At 42.9% G+C, this 14,836-nt stretch overlaps 1 protein-coding gene across 1 annotated transcript in view; it reads right to left on the bottom strand.

The window, feature by feature from the left end:
• LOC310909073 (uncharacterized protein) overlaps positions 1 to 14,836 on the bottom strand; it is a gene marked incomplete at both ends in the record, with an annotated part of 115,572 nt that overhangs the window by 31,991 nt on the left and 68,745 nt on the right. The window contains 12 exons of the mRNA XM_083860636.1: positions 3,132 to 3,167; positions 3,597 to 3,668; positions 6,540 to 6,611; positions 6,720 to 6,776; positions 8,568 to 8,603; positions 10,103 to 10,138; positions 11,202 to 11,246; positions 11,951 to 12,010; positions 12,278 to 12,313; positions 12,468 to 12,539; positions 13,086 to 13,211; positions 13,832 to 13,891. Of these exons, the coding sequence (XP_083716762.1) occupies positions 3,132 to 3,167; positions 3,597 to 3,668; positions 6,540 to 6,611; positions 6,720 to 6,776; positions 8,568 to 8,603; positions 10,103 to 10,138; positions 11,202 to 11,246; positions 11,951 to 12,010; positions 12,278 to 12,313; positions 12,468 to 12,539; positions 13,086 to 13,211; positions 13,832 to 13,891 (708 nt within the window). The remainder of the gene's footprint in view (positions 1 to 3,131; positions 3,168 to 3,596; positions 3,669 to 6,539; positions 6,612 to 6,719; positions 6,777 to 8,567; positions 8,604 to 10,102; positions 10,139 to 11,201; positions 11,247 to 11,950; positions 12,011 to 12,277; positions 12,314 to 12,467; positions 12,540 to 13,085; positions 13,212 to 13,831; positions 13,892 to 14,836) is intronic.

Below are 14,836 nucleotides of genomic sequence, written 5' to 3'. Positions count from 1 at the left end.
AATTGGAAGAGGAAGAAGCTCAAAGAGGTGATGCTTTCCCAGGATAGGGAAAAGATGGGATAGAAGGAATTAAAAGAGGAAAAAAAAGGGGGAAAAAAATGGGGAAAAAAAAAAAAAAAAGGAAAAAAAAAAAATAAAATGCAAAGAAGCCAAATGGAAATTTGTTCCCTGGATTTCCATCCCAGGGAAACCAAAGCTGGACAATAAAACAGGAGGAAATTAAAATTTAAGGAAAAGTTAAACTCACTTGAGGATGTGCTGGGTCTGAGCCTGCCCCAGTCAGTCCAGGCAACAAAAATAAGATTTATTCATTTTATTATTGGGTTTTAATTGTCCATAAGTGGTTTCCTGCCTTTCCTGGGCTGGAGAGGTTTTGGAATGTGGATTGGAAGGTTTAAATTGGAAGAGGAAGAAGCTCAAAGAGGTGATGCTTTCCCAGGATGGGATAGAAGGAATTAAAAGAGGAAAAAAAAAAAAAAAAAAAAAAAAAAAGGAGGAAAAAAAATAAAAAAGGAGGAAAAAAAAATAAAAAGAAAATGCAAAGAAGCCAAATGGAAATTTGTTCTCCTGGATTTCCATCCCAGGGAAACCAAGGCTGGACAATAAAACGGGAGTAAATTAAAATTAAAATTTAAATGGCAATTTAAAGGCAATTACTGTGGGAATACTGGAAACGGGGCTCTTTGGGTTTGGGGTTAAATCCTGGCTGGAATTGAACTGCAGGAGGGGCTGAGTCACCAATCCTGTGACGCAGAGAATCCTTGGATGCTCCAGGCAAAAATTCAAGCTGGGAATGAGCAGGGACATCCTGGGAAAAGCTGGAATCTTTTGGGATTCTCCCCCCTCTAAAAGGCTGTTTGAAGCCACACATCAAAAAGAGGATGAATTCCCCAAACTTCTCCATAAAAGTTTTTTGTTTTTTTTTTTTTTTTTTTTTTTTCACCTCCTGGGCTCCTACTCCTCAATATTTGATGGGATGATGCAAATGGAATTTTCATTTAATCCTTTTCCTTGCTGGATTTTGGAGGGATGTATCTGGTCAGGATTGTTCCCTGTGATTTTGAGCTCCTTTTCCCACCCAAAAAAAAAAAAATAAATTTGGTGTTTGGGGGTGGAAATTGGTGGTTTAATGGGAAATTCCCCTTGGCAGGGGGTTTGGAATGAGAGGATCTGGAAGGGAATGAGCCAAACCTCAGGATTTCAGGATTTTGTGTGATCCCAGTTTTCCTGGGCAACTTAATATCCATAAAAAACTTAAATTCTTGTTTATAAACCATTCCCACTCCTTCTCACCCCAAACCTGGTGAGCTCCAGACTCCAGGAATTCAAAATCCTTGGAAAACCAAAACAGGAAGCAAGAAATGAGAGGAAAAGAGCATTAAAAAAATCAGAGTTTTGGGGGAGAACAATGGGTTAACTCACTATAATTTTAATATTTTAACGCACAATCTCAGGGAATAAAGAAGAGGAGCTCAATACTTGAATCCAAATTATCTAAATGATGATTTAATGGGAATAAGGGGCGGCAATTGGAACATAAAAGAGGGAAAAAGGAGGCAGGAGCAGCAAAATAAAAAGGGAGCAGAGGAAAAAAGAGGAGAAAGGAGGTGCCTGGAATATCAAAACTGAATTTTTTTATGGGGTCAGGAAGATATATTGAAATTTTTTGAGGAATAATTGCAAGGGGGAGACACAAATGGGAACTCCCAGGGATCAGAAAATCGGGAGAGGAAATTGAGGAAGGAGCTGAAATTCAGCAGGAGCAGCAATTGCTGGCAATTTGTGGGAATAAAAGGTGGGAAATGAAGGAAAAAAATGAGGAGCTCGAGGATTTACCTGGAAAATTTGGTGTTGGATCCAGGCAGGATGGGAGTTCTGTCCTTGGGAAAAGAGGATTTTGGGGAATGATGGACAGGGAAGGAATAACCAAAGTGGGATCTTAATTAATTCCCATCAGGATTTTCCCTGAATGGATGGGAATGATGGGTGAGAATTCCCAAAATCTTCCAATAAAAACAGTGGGAGAGGCAGCCCCAGGTGGGATGAATTCCAGAGTTTATCCTGGATTTTCCATCAGAGTCACAGCTCGGATCCGGCTTTTTTGTGATTTTGGGAATGTGGTGGAGGTGATCAAATCCCAGGATATTTCCAGGAGGAAGATTTGCTGGGATGGTGGATGGCAGGACACTTTGTGGAAGTTTTTGGGGGACTTTGTGGGAGTTTTTATCCCTAAAAATCCAGGGTGAGGCAGGAATTTTGGGATCCCTTTGCACTGAGCAGACTTTGCTCCTTTCCTGGATGGATTCACCCTGTGATGGATTCAGGGGTTCCACACAAAATAATTCCATAAATATCCTCAATCCAACACCTACTGCTGATCCCAGGTCTTGTTCCGGCCTTGAGGCTTTGACAAAGTGCTCAGAAGGTTGTTTATAATAATAATAATAATAATTATTATTAATAAATTAATTAAATCAGATGAAGGTCTTTTCCTTAGGGAGAAATTCCCAGTCTGGATTCCAGGCTTGTCAATAATTCTGTGGTTGTGACCAGGAATCAACAGGGACTTATTTCTTTGGACAACCTTGGAAAATTGGAGTTTGGGTCCTTAATTTAAGAGCTGGATTTGATCCTGGTGGGTCTTTTCCAACTCCAAATATTCCATGATCCTGTGATTCTGAGGATCTTTGGAGCTCAGAGACTTTTCCACTTGGGGCGAACACACCAAAGGCATTAAAATTATTAAATAAATGTATTTTTTCTTGTGTTCCTCAGTGCAAAATCACGGAATGGTTTGGGTGGGAAGGGACTTTAAAACCTTTCCAGTTCCAATCCCAAGGGCAGGGACATTTCCCACTGTCCCAGGGTGCTCCAAGTCCTGTCCAACCTGTCCTTGGACACTTCCAGGAATGAAGCATCCATAATTTTTCTGGGAATTCTGTGCCAGGGTCTCTCTGTCCTCACAGAGAGGAATTTCTTCCATAATCCCAAACCCTGATATCCACTCTGCTTTTCCAGCAAAACCTCTTGGAACTCAGACTTTGGGGAGCAGCTCTGAGTTCCCAAAGCCTCTTCCCACCCCTTCCCACATTCCTGGATTTGGAAAAACAGGGAATTTTTCTCCCACTCACGGCAGATCCCGGCGAGCTCGGCTCTCCTGGCTCCCCCTGCAAGGAAAACACGGATCGATTATCCTGGGGAAGAGCTGAGATCCCTCAGGAAACAGGGAATGCTGTAGGAATTCTGGAAAAGGGACTGGAGAAGAGCTTTTGAGGAGCTCCTTACAACAACAGTGGGATATCCCAAATATCTGGAAAATTACAAATTCCATCAGCTTTAAATGGAGATTGGAGAACTGGAATATTGAAATTCCTGGAATATTGAAATTCCAACATCTCCTTTTTGACCATGGAACAGCTCCCAGAGCTCTGCTCTTTTAAAATCTTTAAGATTTTTCCAGCTGTTCCTGTTTTTCCAGAGCCTCCATCATTCCAATCAGCAGTTTTGGGGGAGGGAATGAGGGATTTTATATTTCCATGGGAAAACGGGGATGGGATTTTTCCACCTCAAGTTTCCAACTCAAGTTTGGAGCTCACCTTTTGTCCCACGGGTCCTCTGCTCCCGAAAAGTCCCATCGTTCCCTTGGATCCAGCTTCTCCTTTGATTCCCTAAAATATAAAATAAATTAAATAAATAATTTTTGAGCGCCTACCCTTTGGGATTTATTCATGGAAAAATCCGTGGAGGTAACAAAGATGACCAAAAGTACAATTTTCATATAAAATTTTAAAATTTCCATCCCAGGAGGGTTGGGAAAAAAGCCACCAGTGCCAGGACTTGGCAGAAACCTCTGGGAATTCCAATGGAATTTTTTTGAATATTCCATTTTTTGATGGAATATTTTTGATGGATTATTTTTTTAATGGAATATTTTTAATGGAGTATTTTAAAGGATTTTTTTTAATGGATTCTTTTTTTATGGAGTATTTTTAATGGAGTATTTTTAATAGAGTATTTTTAATAGATTTTTTAATGGATTATTTGAATGGAGTATTTAAAATGTATTTTTAAATGGAGTATTTTTTTATGGAGTATTTTTCAATGGAGTATTTTTAATGGAGTATTTTTATGGAGTATTTTAAATGGATTTTTTAAATGGAGTATTTTTAATGGAGTATTTTTATGGAGTATTTTTAATAGATTTTTAGATGGATTATTTTCAATAGATTATTTTAAATAGGGTATTTTAAATGGATTTTTAATGGATTTTTTTAAATGGAGTATTAAAAATGTATTTTTGAATGGAGTATTTTTTATGGAGTAATTTTCAATGGAGTATTTTTAATGGATTATTTTTATGGAGTATTTTTAATAGATTTTTAGATGGATTATTTTCAATAGATTATTTTAAATAGGGTATTTTAAATGGATTTTTTATGGATTTTTTCAATGGAGTATTTTTAATGGATTATTTTTTATGGAGTATTTTTTATGGATTATTTTTTATGGAGTATTTTTAATAGATTTTTAGATGGATTATTTTCAATAGATTATTTTAAATAGGGTATTTTAAATGGATTTTTTATGGATTATTTTTTAATGGCGTATTTTTAATGGAGTATTTTCATGGATTTTTTTTTAATGGATTCTTTTTTAATGGAGTATTTTTAATGGATTATTTTTAATGGAGTATTTTTAATAGATTTTTAATGGAGTATTTCAATAGAGTATTTTAAATGTATTTCTAAATGGAGTATTTTTAATGGAGTAATTTTCAATGGATTTTTAAAATGGAATATTTTTCAATGGATTATTTTTTATGGAGTATTTTTATGGAGTATTTTTTATAGATTTTAAAATGGATTATTTTCAATAGATTATTTTCAATAGGGTATTTTAAATGGATTATTTTTTAATGGAGTATTTTTAATGGAGTAATTTTCAATGGAGTATTTTTTATGGATTATTTTTTATGGAGTATTTTTTATGGATTATTTTTTATGGAGTATTTTCAATAGATTATTTTAAATAGGGTATTTTAAATGGATTTTTTATGGATTATTTTTTAATGGCATATTTTTAATGGAGTATTTTCATGGATTTTTTTTTAATGGATTCTTTTTTTATGGAGTATTTTTAATGGATTATTTTTAATGGATTATTTTTAATAGATTTTTAATTGAGTATTTCAATGGAGTATTTTAAATGTATTTTTAAATGGAGTATTTTTTATGGAGTATTTTTCAATGGAGTATTTTTAATGGAGTGTTTTAATGGAGTATTCTTTATGGATTATTTTTATGGAGTATTTTTAATAGATTTTTAGATAGATTATTTTCAATAGATTATTTTAAATAGGGTATTTTAAATGGATTTTAAATGGATTTTTTATGGAGTATTTTTCAATGGAGTATTTTTAATGGATTTTTTAAATGGAGTATTTAAAATGGATTTTTAAATGGAGTATTTTTTATGGAGTATTTTTCAATGGAGTATTTTTAATGGATTTTTAAAATGGAGTATTTAAAATGTATTTTTAAATCGAGTATTCTTTATGGATTATTTTTTATGGAGTACTTTTTATGGAGTATTTAAATCGGATTTTTAAAATGGATTATTGTTTTATGGATTTTTTTAAAATGGATTTTTAAATGAATTTTTTTAATGGAGTATTTTTCACCAGAGTCCAATCGAACAAATAAAACACATGGAATTTTATCCAACTTTAAAAAACACAGGAACCGAGAGAAACTCCAAGAGTTTCTTTGACTTTGAGGACTTGAGCAACGGGACCAGAAAAGAGCCGGATCTGCCTCTTCCCAAGGGACGTGCCCACCTTGGATCAGACAATTCCCACCGGGACTAGAGCAGGATCCAACTTCCCGTGGGAAATAACAGGAGCTGGATGTGTCACTGCTGCTGCTGCAGGAATTTCTACAATTTATTCAGTCCTGGGTCAGGCCGGGGAGGCCGAGGCCGTTTCCGGGAGACGGAAATTGGGATGAGTCGGACACGGAGATGGGAGCGGTGACTCAGCTGGGAGTGGGAGAATTTTGTGATTTCTCCCGGGAAAACGGGGCTGGGGTTGGGACCTGGGATGAGCTGAGGGAGAGGGAGGAGCTCAGCCACCACCCAGGGGACACCAGGAGCCATCCAAGCCTTCCCAAGAGCATTCCAGAGATTCTGGGAGCAGCTCCTGGAGGGAGAGGGGGATGTGGGAATGCAATGATCATTTTTCCTGGTGGGACACCTGAGGATTGGGATGTGTTTGGTGTCCCCAAGGCCCTTTCCAGCCCTCTCCTCTCTCTGCTGGTGCCAGAGCTGGATGTGGAAGTGTTTTCCAGCAAAAAGCAGAGAATTCCGGGATGATTTGGGATGGGAACGACTTTAAAGATCCCCCACTCCCATCCCACCTTCCACCATCCCAGGTTGCTCCAAGCCTTGTCCAAGCCAACCTTGGACACTTCCAGAGATCCAAGGGAGTCCAGAATTTTTCTGGGAATTCCATTCACCACCCTCAAGCTTTGGGAAATTCCCACCTTTTCCCCCACAGGTCCGTCCTCTCCCTTCTCGCCTTTCTCTCCGTCAAAACCCGGCAGCCCCTGCTCGCCCTGAAAGGAAAACCAGGAATTGGTGGAATTTGAGTTCTTCCACCTCTCCTGGAAGGATCCAGCTGGATCCCAGGCAGGGAAGGGACAGCTTGGAAAAGTCCAACTTACGGGATCTCCTTTGGTGCCTTTGTAGCCTTGGGGTCCAAAAATAGTCATGGATTCACCCTGGGGAGAAAGGAGAGACAGGGAAAGGGAGCTCATGGATCCCACTGGGAACACAGTGATTAACAATGACGTTAATTGTTAGGGTTAATCACCCTTAATTAAAAGTTGGGTTGTGAACGTGCCCAGAAAATTCCAAATCCTGAAGTTTCCCAGGGAGCTCCTGTCCCTAAAAAACTTTGGATTCCCATTGGTGTTATCCCAGTGGAGTTCTCTCCCGGATGGAAATGGACAACAGGATCATTCCCTGATCCCAGGCTGCCAGTGCTGGGACACTGAGTGACATGAGTGACATGAGGCTTTGTCCCTCAGACAAAGAATTCCAGCTGTTCTCAGCTGTGGGAAGGGCGGGATAGGGAATGGAGCTGTCCATGGTATCCCAGTTTACGGATGCACTCGGAATGGGAGTGAGGTCACCCATCAGAGGGAGGATTTTGGGGGGTGACACTCCCTAAATGTCACCCCTGGGAGCCACAGGGACACAGGAATCCCATGCCAAGCTCCTCAGGGAGTGGAATCCAGGTTATTCCAAGATTCCAAGGCTGTTCCAAGGAATGTCTCTGCTCTGGTCGTGTCTCCAAAGGGATGAGGAACCGTCTGGTGGTGTTTCCTTTGGAGAAAATTCCCTTCACTCCACTCCCTCTGGTGCAAATATTCCTGATCTATCTGCCCTGCTGGGGTTTTACCAACTCCACATCCATCAATATTCCCCAAAATTCCAACTTTTTTGGGGGCTCTGTCCAACCCCTCACCACAAGACAATTTTGATTTCAGACTCATTCCTACTTCCCAGCTCTCTAACAGAATGGAGCTCAACAAATTTTTGGGAATAAAAGGGACATTTAAAACCCTGCAGTTTAATGTTTAATCCAACCCTGGGATTCACAGAGTTATCCCTACTCTGATCCAGGGAGAATGAGACAGAAAATTAAGCTGCAAATCAGACAGAACAAACCCGAGCCAATTTTCCCCCCTCCCGCTCCTGTTTTATCTCCTTCTCTGCCTTATCTTTTCCTTATGGAAAAATGCATCCCACATTCCGTCGGGCTGGGGAAGAGCTCCCAGGCCTCCTCACGAAGCAAATTAAGAATTGATTGGCCTCCGGGGTGAGTTCTTTTCCAGAGGAGCCTCCTCGGGAGACAAATGGGCCCTTAATCACCGAATATTGCGAATATTGCGTGACTCAAAAGTATCATCACTGAGCTTGTTTTATTTTTTTTATTTTTTTTTTTTTTCCCAAACGTCATTTTCCAAACCAGCCATTCCAGCCAGGAAGGGACTTTAATAATAATAAAAAAAAAAATGCTGGGCAGGAGTTCAGCAGATTTCTGAGCATTTTCCAGGAGCATTTTGAGGAGTTATTTTCCCATTACTGTTGGAAATGAGGGTTGGCTTTTTGGGGTCAGCTGCTCATTCCCAAAAAAAAATTAGGGGGGAAATTTTCTTCTTCCCTTAATTCAGGATTTTTGTGCCCCAGAAAATAATTTCCAAAATTACTTTCTTCTCTCTCTCTTTTTTTTTTTTTTTTTTTTTTTTTTTTTTTTTTTTTTTTTGTGTGTGTGTGTTTTGTAGGATCCCTGTCAAATCCATCCCACAAACTCAGCTCCCAGAGATGTTTCCAGTGCAAGGATGGAATAATTTTTTTTAATTTAAACTGGTGGAGACCCCCCAAAAAAGAAAGGGGAGAATCCAGGGGTTGTCCCTTCTTATTTTCATAGGCACAACAAGGAGAGGATGGATCCAGACTTTTTTTGGAAAGAAAAAAAATCCAAAAAAAAATCTGGAATGTCTTACCCGTTCTCCCTTTGGTCCCAGAAGTCCCCGATCACCCTAAAAATGGAAAGAAAAAAAAATAAAATAGGTGAATTATTCCCTTTTTATTCCCTCTTGTGCTGCTCAGGCCATTGATTCCCACTCCAAGCCACTAAAACCTCCTGGAGCTGGAATTCAGATCCTCTGGACACTCTGGAAAAGTCTCAGCTCCCCATGAAATGCTGTGAAAAACCCAAATTTACACCACTGACAATAAATAAAACCCCAGAGGACCAAGGTGGAATTCCTGCTGGATTTCCCATCCCGATGGGATTCGGCATCTCCATCCTGCAGGGGTGGGGTGGCATCCTGAAAATGAGGGATTTCCCAAATTTCTCCCTCAAATCTTTTAATGGAATTGTATGGGATAGGAGCTGGACATGAGGCTGATCCAAGGGCTCTCCCAGGAGATCCTGGGATATTCCCAAAGGTTGATCCAGGGGCTGTCCCAGTCATTCCCAGCAGATCCTGGGATATTCCCAAAGGCTGATCCAGGGGCTCTCCCAGGAAATCCTGGGATATTCCCAAAGGCTGATCCAGGGGCTCTCCCAGTCATTCCCAGCAGATCCTGGGATATTCCCAAAGGCTGATCCAGGGGCTCTCCCAGTCCATTCCCAGCAGATCCTGGGATATTCCCAAAGGTGGATCCAGGGGCTCTCCCAGGAGATCCTGGGATTATTCCCAAAGGCTGATCCAGGGGCTCTCCCAGTGCTTTCCCAGCAGATCTTTGGAATTATTCCCAAAGGCTGATCCAGGGGCTCTCCCTGAACATTCCCAACAGATCTTTGGGATTATTCCCAAAGGTTGATCCTGGAATTATCCTCAAAGGCTGATCCAAGGGCTCTCCCACTGCATTCCCAGAAGATTTTGGGATGATTCCCTCCCAAAGGTTGATCCAGGGGCTCTCCCAGTCCATTCCCAGCAGATCTTTGGGATTATTCCCAAAGGTTGATCCAGGGGCTCTCCCAGTTCATTCCCAGGAACTCCTGGGATTATTCCCAAAGGCTGATCCCGGGGCTCTCCCTGAACATTCCCAGCAGATCTTTGGGATTATTCCCAAAGGTTGATCCTGGAATTATTCCCAAAGGCTGATCCAGGGGCTCTCCCAGTTCATTCCCAAGAAATCCTGAGCTCATTCCCAAAGGCTGATCCAAGGGCTCTCCCAGGCAATTCCCAACAGATTTTGAGATTATTCCCAAATCTGATCCAGGAGCTGGTCCCAGTCCATTCCCAACAGATCTTTGGGATTATTCCCACAGGTTTAAAAATGGGAAAAACACATTAAAACCAGTGGGAAAAACACTCCCCACAACACCAGGGAACGGTGTGGAGAAGATAAGAGTTGTAGATAAACTAAAAATTGTAGATAAAAGTTGCAGACAAGAGTTGTGGATGAAAGTTGTAAATAAGATAAAAATTGTAGGTAAAATAAGACAAAAATTGTAGGTAAAATAAGATAAAAATTGTAGGTAAAATAAGATTTGCAGATAAGAGTTATAGATAAAATCAGTTCTTACTCTTTGGCCCTTCACACCTGGGAAGCCTTTGGGACCCTGGAAAAAAAAAAAAAACACATAAAAAATATGTGAGGATCCACAATATCAGGAGGAAAATGGGAAGGTGGGAATTCCAGGGATGGGCTCCAGCATGGAAAAACCACTGGAAGAACCAGCACAGGAGCTCCCACTTTAATCCTCTCCTCTCAGGTGGATAAATTCAGCCAAATTCCCTAATTTGGAGAATCCCACGGGGATTTTTGGACCCTCAGCATCAAGGAAAAGCCGAGTTGCTCCAAGAGGTTCCTCCAAGGTGGAGGTGGATCCTTGGTGCGGATCTCCAGATCCAGGGGAGGCCAGGCCAGGATGGGAAGTGAATTTGGAGAGGTGAAAAGTCATCGTGGTCACCCCTAAATTTGCTGAATTCCTGGGAATGTGCAGGAAAATAGGAATTTCCATCTGCAGGGACACCTTCCACCATCCCAGGATGCTCCAAGCCTCATCCAACCTGGCCTTGGAAACTTCCAGGGATGAGGTAGCCTCAATTTTTTTGGGAATTCTGTGCCAGGGCCTTCCCCACTCTCACAGGGAAGGATTTCTTCCCAATATCCCATTTATCTCTGCTCTATTCCAGGGATTTAAAACCATTTTAAAACCATATTTTAAACCATTCACCCCTTTCCTATTGCTCCATGTCCTTATTAAAAAAAAAAAAAAATCTTCTTCCTTTCATTCCATGAAAAAATAACAGCCTAATAGATAATAATTAATAAATAATTAATTTATCCAAATTCCAGCTGTCATTTGTGTCTCTCCCTACTCCAGAGGGAACAAGAGCCTGAAATTCCTGTCCTGAAATTCCTGAAATTCCTGAAATTCCTGAAATTAATTCCCACAAACCTGACAACAGCAGGGAGGGACTGATATTCCAGGAGGGAATCCAAACCTTGGGATGAGCCACCCAAATGGACAAGGACAGTAAGGAATTCCCAACATTCCCACTCCCTCATCCCACTGGAATTCAGGGGATGTTCCTTGAATTCCAAATTCTCTATTTGCAATCTCTGTTCCCAAATCTCTATTTCCCACTGGAAAAATCCCATTTTATTGGAAGACTCACCATCATTCCAGGGGGACCCCGCATTCCCACGATGCCTTCATCACCCTGGGGGAGGCAGAGGGGTCAGGGATAACAACAACAACAGGGAATCCCAAAAAAAATCCATCCCCATGGGAATGGGGCAGGCAGAATTCCCTGTCTCCAGAGGACTTCTCCAACCTCCTCATCCCTCCATCAGGATTCCTTATGGATTAGGATGAGCTGGAGGCTCCATGGAGGCCTTTTATGACCTCCTCGAGCTGACCCTACAGCCTTTAAACTGGGGAATTGTCCAAATTCCAAATAATTGAGGCCAGATTTAGGTTTCCCATGTGAAGCCAAGGCAACTGAGATCCCGGGATTCAGATTTATGCCGCAGTCGGAAGAGCAGAAACATTATTCCATCATTTCTTTTGGATAATGGAGCTCCAGCAAGGTTTACCCACAGCTGTTGACATTTTCAGGGAATGTTTTGCCTCAGGGGTCTCATCCTAAAGCAGGTGGGGAGTTTTTTCCCCATGGATTGGGCCATAAAATCCTGATTTATTTGTGGGAGCAGCAAATTTAAACACGGCCTCAAATTCCAATCACAACCTTGCCAGAAGGAAACCAAAACTTCTCAGGGATATGGGAGGAAAAGGGAATTTTGCTGCCTGAAAACCCTTCAGGGAATTTCTGGCACGGGTGGGGAGGGAGGTGATGGATAAATCTGCCTCCAAAAGGGATGAATCCAAGGAATCCAAGCTTGGAATATTTATGGATGGACCTACCCGAGGACCGGGGAATCCACGGGGACCTCTTGGGCCAGCAGCTCCAACACCAACTTCTCCCTGGAAAACAGAGAATTCCAGAGGTGCCACTCAGAGCAGGGATACCCCACCAACAATTCCTGATTAGTCTGGCCAGGATTGAAATCCCAGGAAGACTCAATTCTGTGGATTTTTTGCTGTTCTCTCCCTGGAGAACCACAGGAGGAAGGGAGGGAGGGTGGAATGGGATGGAGCAGGATGGGATCAGGGATGAGGAGCCAGGAGAAGGCAGGGATTTATCCCATTCCCATCCCAGGGTTTCTGTTTTCCTGGGAAGGTGGCGCTGACCTTGTTGCCTTTGGGTCCAGGTGTCCCAGGAATTCCCTGCAGGACAAGGAGGACAAAATAAAAGAGAGGATTTGCTTTGGGAGTGCTCAGGGCTCTCCTACCCCAACATTCCCAAAGGATCAAAGCCCATCCAGCCCAGATCCCTCATCCATCCCTCCCAAAAGGAACAGGGAATTATGTACAAATCCACCTCTTTTCCTGGGGATCCTGATGGTCCCACAGGACCAGGAAATCCACTCCGGCCTCTCCTGCCACGTTCCCCCTGGAAAACAAAATCCATTGAAAAGAAAACACACAGAGGGTGGGAAATTCCCCTGATTTCCCTGATCCAGACAAAAGCAGCAGCTGGTGATCCCAGTGTTCCCTGCACCAGCAGGAATTTCCTCATGGAAAAGGGTTGATAGGAATTGCAAGGGGCTGCCCAGGGAGGTTTGGAGTTCCCACCCCTGGAGGTGTCCAAGGAATTCCTGGATGTAGCACAGCTTGGACTCCATGACATTGGAGGGCTTTCCCAACCTCAGTGATCCTGGGATTCCTCCCTCTGTTCCCAGGGGGAATTAATGACCCCAAAATTCCAGCTGCCATTCTATGGCCACCCCTTCCCATTCCTTCCTCCAGCCACACCATTAAATTCCCAGGAAGAACAACTTCCAATAATTTCCTTTCCCAACCAGGATTTATCCCCACTTCCCTGACAACCTCCAAGCTCAGGAAGACCTGGAATTGTGGTGGTTTAACCCACCTGGGCATCAATAATTCATTGTGGTCATCTTGAGGGTGACAAATACATCCCATGGAGTCTCCTCACCTTCTGTCCTGGAATTCCAGGCACACCTGGAGCCCCTGTGTCCCCCTGGGATCCGGGAATGCCGGCGTTGCCTCGGATTCCTTGGATGCCCTGAGCTCCTGGAGGTCCTGGGGCTCCTGGCTCACCCTGGGGAGGGAATCACAAGGATTTTGGGATGTTGGGTGGGATTTTCTGGAGGTCCTGGGGCTCCTGGTTTACCCTGATAAAGGAATCACAAGGATTTTGGGATGTTGGGTGGGATTTTCTGGAGGTCCTGGAGAAAGTCTGGGATGTCTCCTTGAATTCCCACGCATGGAATTTGGGACACCACTCCCAGTCCTGATCCATGAGGAGATCCAAGGGCTGGAGAAATCATCAGTGAACTTTGGGATGTCTTTTCTTCCCAAGTTTTGGTGACAAAAGGGTTTTTCCATGGTTAAATAAGGACAGAGCCTTCAGCTCCTGATCCCAGGGATCCTCAGAACTCATTCCTGCTGAGCCCAAAATTCCCTGGATTTTTTTCTTTTCCCAGCCTGAGGATGTACCTGCTGTTTGCAGAGAAATCACCCCAAACCCTTCCATGATTCCATATTTTGGAGGACACAGAGAATTCCCTCTATCCCAAATCCTTCTCCTGCCTTTCCAGGATGATTTTGGCACTTTCTCTTTGAAGCCACTTCCGTGCTCCACATCCAGCAGTGGAAAATCAGGATGACAAAGAGGAAAAACTCAAAGGAAAAAAAATTCCAAGTGAGATCAAATTTTACCTTCAATCCAGGTGGCCCAGCCTGGCCAATGGGACCTCTGAACCCAATTCCTGGTTCTCCCTGTGGACGGAAAGTCAGGAAAAAAAAAATCAGGAATTTTCCTTCCAGTGTAAAGCCAGCACAGGGAGAGGTTGGTTCGTGCTGCTCCAGGGAGATCCAGCTGAAATCCCACAGAGCTGATCCCATTCCAAGGGATCCTACAGGGCCCTCATCTCCTCTGGATGGTCTGAGCTGGAGAGATAAAGCTGCTGGAATCCGTTTTGGAAAAGAGGGAGCTGGAATATTCCTGGGAATGGTGTTCAAGGACTCTGGGTTAGACACATTCCCTGGGAATTCTGTGACAGGGCCCTGGGATTATTCCCAAAAGTTGATCCAGGGGCTCTCCCACTGCATTCCCAGGAAAACCTGGGATAATTCCCAAAGGCTGATCCAGGGGCTCTCCCAGTCCATTCCCAGGAAATCCTGGGATAATTCCCAAAGGCTGATCCAGGGGCTCTCCCTGAACATTCCCAGCAGATCTTTGGGATTATTCCCAAAGGCCGATCCTGGGATGATTCCCCAAGGCAGATCCAGGGGCTCTCCCAATCCATTCCCAGCAAATCCTGGGATGATTCCCACAGGTTGATCCTGGGATTATTCCCAAAGGCTGATCCAGGGGCTCTCCCACTGCATTCCCAACAGATCTTTGGGATGATTTCCTAAGGCTGATCCTGGGATTATTCCCAAAGGCTGATCCAGGGGCTCTCCCACTGCATTCCCAACAGATCTTTGGGATGATTTCCTAAGGCTGATCCTGGGATTATTCCCAAAGGCTGATCCAGAGGCTCTCCCAGTCCATTCCCAGCAGATCCTGGGATGATTCCCAAAGGTTGATCCAGTGGCTCTCCCAGTCCATTCCCAGGAAAACCTGGGATAATTCCCAAAGGCTGATCCAGGGGCTCTCCCGGTCCATTCCTAAATCCTGGGATTGTTCCCAGAAGTTGATCCAGCGGCTCTTCCAGTCCA

This window comes from Zosterops lateralis (genome assembly GCF_965231275.1).
Source record: "Zosterops lateralis genome assembly, chromosome: 4".
Lineage (NCBI taxonomy): Eukaryota > Metazoa > Chordata > Aves > Passeriformes > Zosteropidae > Zosterops > Zosterops lateralis.
The sequence above is the reverse complement of the archived record's forward strand: the minus strand, read 5'-3'. Positions and strand labels throughout refer to the sequence as shown.